Source organism: Gigantopelta aegis, chromosome 12, assembly GCF_016097555.1.
Source record: "Gigantopelta aegis isolate Gae_Host chromosome 12, Gae_host_genome, whole genome shotgun sequence".
NCBI classification, from domain to species: Eukaryota; Metazoa; Mollusca; class Gastropoda; order Neomphalida; family Peltospiridae; genus Gigantopelta; species Gigantopelta aegis.
The window spans coordinates 34,225,144-34,235,223 of record NC_054710.1 but is presented as its reverse complement, the minus strand read 5'-3'; the positions used below and the strand labels follow the sequence as shown (position 1 = coordinate 34,235,223).

The 10,080-nt window shown below is 35.3% G+C and overlaps 1 protein-coding gene across 1 annotated transcript in view; it reads right to left on the bottom strand.

The window, feature by feature from the left end:
• The window catches only part of LOC121386017, a 41,868-nt gene that overhangs the window by 24,633 nt on the left and 7,155 nt on the right, over nucleotides 1–10,080 (bottom strand). The window contains exon 2 of the mRNA XM_041516812.1: nucleotides 3,539–3,868. Within this exon, the coding sequence (XP_041372746.1) occupies nucleotides 3,539–3,868 (330 nt within the window). The remainder of the gene's footprint in view (nucleotides 1–3,538; nucleotides 3,869–10,080) is intronic.

The window sequence follows — 10,080 nt, the reverse complement described above, 5'->3', positions numbered from 1 at the left end:
GCGAGGCTCTCCGCCGCGTAGGAACACCAACACTCAAACACAGGATCAGCTCGTTCCGCTAAGTCGGCAATCTATTATTCGATACTTATCACCTAATCATCGACAGCCCAGACCACCCGAGACAGGCGCGCCTCGTCTGATTAACCTGATTAAAAATTAATTCGTCTTTAAAATACCATCGGCAACGACAGTTTGGTCAATCCACACATGTCTAATTTTAGAGGTACATAATCTATTAAATCTTTATGGTGGGACCAACGAATTAGGTCGAGAGATAGAGTTTATCGAATGTTCGAGGTTTGCGTTTTCGAAGGCCATTATTATTAGCTTGTATAGCAATTTGGCCGGGACCAGATATTTTAAATGAAGTTGTTAGTGTGTGTGTGTGTATGGTATATTATTTAAAGTTTGTTTTTCTTGTATTTACTTTTAACTATCATTTATACCAGACACATACAACTTCAATAGAAATATCTGGTTATAACGAAATTAAAAACAATATAACAATAACTATCATTTGTACCAGACACATACAACTTCATTAGAAATATCTGGTTATAACGAAATTAAAAACAATATAACAATAACGATCATTTGTGTATATCACATACTTTGATTACACTAGATATGCTAGCTATTATATTATACAGAAACACATTCCGGTAATAACCTATATTTATTTATTTATCTTATTGTGTTTATTTGTTTTATTATATTTCTTCTTTTGTTTTTTGTATTTACTTTTCATTATCACTTATATCAGTCACATACAACTTCATTTTAAATATCGCGTATTTATTTTTACATTTTTTATCATTATTTAAATGTATTTATTTATTTATTATTCAATTTCTTTTCTTTTTTTGTTTAATTCTTTCTTTAGTGGATCCAAAGTGTGTTTTTTGTTCCGACTCTGTTTCGTGTCTCGAAGCTTTGCGCAATATGAAGCCGGACCATCCCTTAATTGGGATGGTATTACGGAAGTGCGTCTTTTTATCTATTGCCAGTAAAGATGTTGTATTTGGTTGGGTGCCCAGCCATGTTGGTATCAGGGGTAATGAAAAGGCAGATCTGCTGCTAAGTCTGCTTCGGATTTGCCTCATGCCAGGGTTGGTGTGCCTTATACTGATTTTAAACATAAAATCAACGAATTTATCTTTTCGACTTGGAAACATGATTGGGAGGGTGCGATTGCGAAAAAGCTTCATTCTATCAAGCCAGTCTTGGGAGAGTGACAGTCATCATATAGACAGTGCAGGAAGGATGAAATAGTCGTGTGTTGTTCTCTCATCGGTCATACATATTTGACCTATTCATTTACTTTAAAGAAAGATCCTCCACCTCAGTGTGAGCACTGTCAGTGTATTCTGACGGTACGCCACATTTTGGTGGAGTGTAAGCATCTGCGTGAAACTCGAAGAGATATATTTGGACCACGAAATGTGATGGAATTCTTTCGATTCCATCCAGAACTTATTCTACAATTTCTACGTGATACTCACTTTTATTGAAAATTTTAATTGTATTTATCTCTCATCATTACTTACTGTTTGCATTTACCATAGTTTGATACCCAGTAGTCGATATATTTTTCGTGATGCGGGGTCGTTAAACATCCATTAATTAATTCATTCATGATTATTTCTTTATTTACACTTCTCCATAATGTATATTAGACATTTACAACGTCATTTGAAATATTTAGTATTTACGAAGTTTAAAATATATTTATCAGGCCCTAATTCTTCTTTTTCATTCACCGTTTAATTATTTCGGCTTAAATTCGGGCTTGGTCTGTTTACTGTTGTTGATTGTCCGTTGTCCGAGACATAGTACTTAATACGTTTGCTTCCAACATTCAAACGAAGTACCTTATGACTGCGCATAATAAACCCTTGTGAGTTTATAATAAAGATACCATCCTGAATTTGTAGCCATTGTATCAAGCTGTCGGCTAGTCTAATATTTTATTAATGAAACTTATATGTGTCTTGTGGCAACATAATTATTCTTGCTTCGAATATGAATATTTGGATATGCAATACAATTACATGGCTGGCCATTCTCAGGTCGGTAGCAACCGAGAAGCTGGAAGGGTAGGACAGTTGCCCCACTTTTATAAATCCAGTTTAAAATATGGCTTTTGTCCCCCAGCCCCACCCAACTAGATTGTGTCCCTCCACTACAGAGTGTGCCCCCGTCCCCACGCACCCCAATTCCAGATATCGTTCCTACGGGAGGTTATAATGTTTTATAGCAGCTAAAATGTTATACAAATCATTCAATTTTTCTTCCAAATACCGAACAACATTTTAAATAACTGGGTGAAAATCACAGTATATATTTTCAGGCTAATATATTTTAACACAGTTATTTTTTGTATGAGTCTTTTTCAAGTAATTATTAAAATCTGAATGAATTTTGTTCTTTAAACAAAACAATAAATTGTACCATAATAAATATTATTTTCTCAACTTATATAAAACCATTGCTATATTCGTGTTCCAAAATATATAGCTAGCGCTATTGGTTGACGAGAACTTTATTTTGGAATTTTATCTCAACAAAAAGTAAAAAACAAAGCGTTTTCATTAAGTATTATAAACAAGTGAATTGTTTAAAAACTGGTATGTTTTCTTTAAAATATAATAGTAAACAATTTTGTTTGGAAAGGTCTAACAGTTGGCTGCAATTAAATATGTCACCAATGGAACCAGGTATAACAATTTATTAAAAACAAAATACACACACACAGACACACACACACACACACACACACACACCGCAAGAATAACAATAACAACAGTGGACGGTTAGATCATGTTGTGTGGGTGATACAATAGTATCAGTGTAGCCAGTTATACCCCCAGATGGATCGCATATCGTGTTTGCAGTTTCACATAGTATAACCACTTCTGATGATCCACCATTAGGTCGGAGCCATATGATTCGAACGATTATAATACCAGTTATTTTGCTTTTGATATAATAAAAACAAAATAAACACACACACACACACACACTCACACACACACACACGCACACACACACACACACACACACACGCACACCAACAACAACAACACAAAAACCCCGCAACAATAACATAATAACAACACCAGGAACAAAGTAAAGTGAACTTACTGTAGAGAGTTATGTTACATGAAAATGGACCAGCTCCAACTGGTCCATCACAACAAATCCATTCTCCAACATCTACTTCATTACTAAGAGTGGATGGTTAGATCATGTTGTGATAGTGATACAATAGTATCAGTGTAGCCAGTTATGCCCCCAGATGGATCGCATATCGTGTTTGCAGTGTCACATAGTATAACCACTTCTGATGATCCACCATTAGGTCGGAACCATATGATTTGAACGATTATAATACCAGTTATTTTGCTTTTGATATAATAAAAAACAAAATAAACACACACACACACACTCACACACGCACACCAACAACAACAACAACACAAAAACCCCGCAACAATAACATAATAACAACACCAGGAACAAAGTAAAGTGAACTTACTGTAGAGAGTCATGTTACATGAAAATGGACCAGCTCCAACTGGTCCATCACGACAAATCCATTCTCCAACATCTGTTTCATTACTAAAAGAGTGGATGGTTAGATCATGCTGTGTAGGTGATACAATGGTACCAGTGTAGCCAGTTATTCCCCCAGATGGATCACATACCGTATTTTTATAGTCGCATTGTACAACCATTTCTGGTGATCCACCATTAGGTCGGATCCATCTGATTCCACTATATATAGTACCAGTTATGTTGCAGGTTAACGTTAGGTTCTCTCCAGGTCTTCTACCATTCATACAATCAATAGCAGTATGTGCAATACCTGTAAATCATATCAATCATTCAGTTAGAAAATATGACGCCAATAACAACATTTGCTTATAATAAAAATGTGTTTTGTTTAACTAGAGCAACACAGTCTTTTAATCTGTTGACTTGTTAATCATCGGCTATTAGATGTCAAACATTTGATAAGTTTTACATATTGTCTTAGAGAGGAAAACCGCAAAAATTTTCCATCAGTAGCAAGAGATGTTTTATATGCACCATCCCACAGACAAGATGGCACATGCCACAGTCTTTGATATACCAGTCATGGGGCACTGGCTGAAATTAGAAATAGCCATTATGACCATTTTGTTTTCTTTGGCGACTGAAGCATTTTATACGACCGAAGCAAAGTTCATATACATGTATCAGAAATAGTCGCTGTATGCCACTAAACTTCGCACAGACGAAATACACGTCGCCTTCGCCGAGATAAAAATCAATACATCATCGATAATACGATCACCACGGAAACAGGCTGCAACCATGTGTTTTACTGAATGGTCGAAGTCAATTTTAACAAGTATATATTATTAGAGTAAAATATATTTAGCTAGTTATAAAACGTTTCTTAGTAGACCTTATGAAATACTTTATTTAAAAGGGAAGTAAACGCTTATAACAAAACATTACAATCGTATCAACAAATACAATTAAAATGTGCCATTAATGCTTGAATTAAAAAGCAGAGGTCGTTTTGAAACTTGTATTTCTGCTTATCACATATTTATAACAGCATACGTCAATTAATTTAAAGATTAGTTTGTGTTTCCTATATAGGAAGATTGCCACTCTTAAGTGTTGCATTTTAGTAAAAAAACTAATTAAATGCTAATCAAATTATTTACAATCAAGGTGTTATGGTATAGATAATTACAGATACTAAAGTCACCCAGTACATACATAAACTGCACAACTGATCAACGTCATCCTTTAACACACACACAAACACACACACACACACATACATACATATATATATATATATATATATATATATATATATATATATATATATATATATATATATATATATATATACATACATACACATATAAACAAATACATACATACATACTCTATTGGTGTATAAACATGACACCTGATTTTGCTATTTGGCGCCTAAAACAGAAACAGAAGTAGGTGCCATCTGGTTCCTGGGCAGAAACGTTAATGTAAAGAGCTGCAACGGGGATCGATCCCAAACCGACCGCTTATGAAGCGAGCACTTTACCACTGAGCTACATCCAGCCCCCATGCTTCTAATATGAACGACTCCAAACCACATGGAGTAGGACTCCCATGATTGCAGTTGCTAGAAGTATTAGGCAGCACCGAGGCCTCTTGTACTATCTTTATCTTAAAAACAAATATAATAATCTAAATAATAAATTGATTAATCAATAAAAACTGCACTACAGTTGGAAGCTTCAAAACATGTATGAGATCAAAATATGCGTACATCGACCACGCACGATTATTCACACATTTGTTTGTTTGCAATGATGTGTTTTGTACATTGAAACCAGTTCTCTACCTTCGTGTTTATACGTTACTCTTATTTGGCTATTGGACCAAAACGTTAGTTTTCACTGGCCAATCTTTAAATCTCGCTAGACACATTGTCTTGTATGTGTAATGCATGTGTTGTAATCATCATACCAGTATGGTTAGTTTCCCGCAAACACCTGTCATGTCTAGAGAAATGCTAAACCAAGACACATATTATTCAAAATGATTTGTGATATTTAAATCTATAGTAGAACACAATTCATGTTCTATAAAAATGGCTATTCCACCTGATGAATTTAATCTCTCTGTTTTTTTCTGCCGTTATTCAGAAAGAAAGTATGGCCAGGTAATAATGTCTATTTGATGATTTAACTGCTTGGTGTTTTTGGTGTTTGTTTTGTTCTGTTGGGTTTTTTTTGTTTCAGTAAAACAAAGAATATGATATTTAAATGCAAATTATTCTAAAACTCAGGGATTTTTAATATTTAAAAAAGATAGTGAGCGCAAGCTACATCTTATAACGAGTCCAAAGAACTACTCAAACTGAGTCTCTATATGAAACAAAAACTATTGTTTGTTTTGTTTAACGACACCATTAGAACACATGGACGGCTGTTGGATATCAAAGCTTTGGTCATTTTGACACTGGGATATAAACTAAAGCTCAATCCCTCGTCTCAGTTTCTGTTTGATTTGACGTAAGAACAAAAGTAAAAAGTGCTTTGGAAATAACAAAAAGATACTATTTGTGTGTGTATTTTAGAAAACAATAAAATTCCATAGTATGAAAAAGGCGTTCTCTGTTGTTAGGACTATAGCAATAACTACCTACGTTAAGTTAAACACTGTCGCCGTGACAGTGTTTATGAAAATAACATTAAATAACCCAAACTATTTTGTAATAAAAAAGTACGTTACGTAACGCTGTTTATTACATATGTTTATCTTACTGATAAAGACATTTTGAAACATTATGAGAAATTTATTTTGTATCACACATATGTGCTATTTGGACCGGCACTTTTAAATGGGGAATTCCCTTTATATTTTTACTGTAGTCAGCGCCTTTTATATCATGACGTCACATCGTATTTCAAACATTGCACAAGGCTGCCGCAGAGTATGATTCTTAACGTTAAGTAAAACCATGAAAGAGTTTTAATCATAGATTTAGCAAAATGTTGTTATGACATTAAATTAAAAACCGTTTTTGTAAAACATAAAAGAAAATATGTAATAAATACAGGACTTCACATACGTTGTTTTTGCTTCGTATTTATTGCATTCATTTGTTTTGCGAAAGAACATACCACTCGACCACTACGGGGTCTCGTGATATATATTCTTGCGCAAAATAAACTTGTGCAATAAATAGGAATTGTAAACTGATGACGAGTGTGTTGTGTATTTTGATTGCTTATTTATATTCTTTTTCCGGTATCAAATGAAAATAAGACCCTCAAAGCTAATGACGTCATTACCATATGGACGGTTGACGGTTCAAGGGTCTACAATTAGATTGTACCCATTTTTTATTTTATTTTTCAAGAAATACTAAATATACAGTTACTTCCATTGAAAAACGAATCAGTTTACAATGGACATCACCATGTTCTTTTTTTTTTCTTTTTTTTTTTTACATTTGCAGGTGTTATTATCTATTTGATCTCGTAAATTAAATATTTGCAGGCATAACACCGGCAAATCTAAAAACTCCATGGCCCGGTTGTTCGAAGCCTGGGTTAACTTAATCACTGATTAACACTAACTGTGAGTTAAATTCCTTAACCCAGGGTTGGCTAATCACTGGTTAAAAAAACCGTTGCTGAAACACACTTTTAACTCTGGGTTAGTAAACTCAGGATTAGTTTTCATTAACACCAGGGTTAGTCTTCAATAACTCAGGGTTAAGTGCAGTTAACCAATCAGTGTAAAGTAAATGTACTTCCTGTTGTCAACATTAAATTTGCCTGCCCGTACTGCTAGTGCTTCTGTAATTTTCAAAAATGAACAGCAATAAACAGGAAAGGTGAGCAATACGATTTGCTGATAACGTTAGATAACTGTAGATTATGATGCGTAAAATATTGAGACAATTAGTGAAAACAATAAGACAAAAACTAGCGGGAGACGGCAGTTCCAAAAACATGCCACATTATATTACTAGAGTTGATGACAGGACATTGCGGCATCATCGTTTTGGTTTCGCACACAATAAATAAATCACATATTACTGTAATATTTTATATGTCATGTTTACAGCTTGTATAGTTTTTAGCTTTCATCATTTAAGCTTTGCTATACATTATGAACAAATATAAATATACTAAGTGTCCTTGTCTGATCAATGTGGAACAGACAATTGTTTTGACAGGGGGTGAAGATTACCTAGAAAGCTATGTCCCATCGTTCACACGTGTTTTAATTTCAATGACGTCAGTATTCGAATGACATCACTTTACATGTTCCTGCAATAATAATAATAAACTAATCTAGATATTTAAATTTTTAAAAGGCTCAAAATCTTTCAGTGTAAAATTGCTTTTTGTATGTGTGTTTAATAGTTATGAAAGAAAGAAATGTTTTATTTAACGACGCACTCAACACATTTTATTTACGGTTATATGGCGTCAGACATATGGTTAAGGACCACACATATTTTGAGAGGAAACCCGCTGTCGCCACTACATGGGCTACTCTTCCGATTAGCAGCAAGGGATCTTTTTATTTGCGCTTCCCACAGGCAGGATAGCACAAACCATGGCCTTTGTTGAACCAGTTATGGATCACTGGTCGGTGCAAGTGGTTTACACCTACCCATTGAGCCTTGCGGAGCACTCACTCAGGGTTTGGAGTCGGTCTCTGGATTAAAAATCCCATGCCTCGACTGGGATCCGAACCCAGTACCTACCAGCCTGTAGACCGATGGCCTGCCACGACGCTACCGAGGCCGGTTAATAGTTATGAAAACATATGGCTGTAATTAAAAAGCTGCCATAATTTAGGAAATTATACCGTTTGGTAAAAATGGACCTTAAGTGAAATGTTTGATATTGTGTGTTAAAAAGGCTGACCTTGAGCTAGGAATGTCTGATATTTCACCCCCAAGTTAGTTCGCCCCATACCAGTTCGACCCATACACATTACCAGTTAGCCCAACAAAACAAAGTTCTGTTCGCCTCCACTTGGGGTTTGGTGTATCTGTTCTTGAACGACAATAAGAATAAACAAACATGAAACACACTACGTGTATTATACAGCTAGGTAAAATAAGTTTAATGTCACATAGAAAAACAAATCAAATTATATTTTGGTCCTTACTTTAAATAAAATGTATAATATTCATATATTAATACACGTATATATGTAATGCAGATTTTAATAAGCTGGAATGAGAGATTGCCCATTACGGCCGTGACACGACAGGTGCTACTAAGTCAAAAGCCCTTCGATATACACCGACGAAACTGTCGTGCTGATAATTACTAATTAACTGTAAATTAATCATTACATGCATTTCCTGATGGCGTTTATCTTCTTGATACTTTATTACTAATAACCGCAAATTACCCCATTCGTTAATCTCACCAGTAAGGAAAAGGCATAGAAATACAAATACATTTTGCACTGTTAATTCTAAAACTGTTACTTGATCACGATGAGTATCCTTTCGTGACCCATAGCTAAATGGCCGATTATAAGCTTTGATTTTTACGTCAGTCAAATAGTTACTCATTCGTGTAATTTTCTAGAAGCCCTGCGCCCTTTCTCATGATGAATAAATTCAACATATCAAGATGTCGAACTTATAAAATAATATTGGGTTACAGTTAAATCTCGTTGGCTCGAACCCCGTCGGTGCTCGAGAAAGTGTTCGACCCATCGGGTAGTTCGACCGAACCATTCGGTCAACATCGGATATTTCCGTAACATAAGTTAGAAAGTTGAATTAGATAGGTGTCAGGACGTGTTCGTGTATACAGATATATGCTGTAATTGGTATAGTAACACCGGTAATAATATAAATAAAATACAAATTTGTAACATTAATTTGTCGAATAACATTCATTGCGCGCGCGCACACACACACACACACGCGCGCGCGCGCGCATGCATACAACAGGCCTACATGCATATTATACACCGTGACACGCACACACATACACACATAAACATGTACGTCAGCGCGTTCATGTAGAATATCACTGATAAATGATATGGTGATAAAATAAGGAAGCGAAACTTACGCTTAACGTTTCAAGCGGTAGAGAGTGATACAAGACAGAACTTACCTAACCCACGATGCCATCACAAACAACTCAGACTAGGTTCAGGAATTGTGCATCCATGTGTTTTTGCTGTTTCTTTTAAATGCTAAAACACTGAGATGTGTGTCCAGGATAGCTTGGTTGAACTTTAATGGGATATAAGCACGAAAATAAAGTTGAACTGAACTGAACTAGAACATGTCTTAATGATGCTACTTTCAATTTACCTACCGGCCTCAGTGGCGCAGTGGTTAAGCCATCGGTCTCCAGGCTGGTGGGTACTTGGTTCGGATCCCAATCGAGGAATGGGATTTTTAATCCAGATACCGACTCCAAACCCTGAGTGAGTGCTCCGCATGGAAAACATTCTTTGTGATCGTACTTAATTTCTGTACATATGTAACCCCTACTGACGTCAAACATCAGT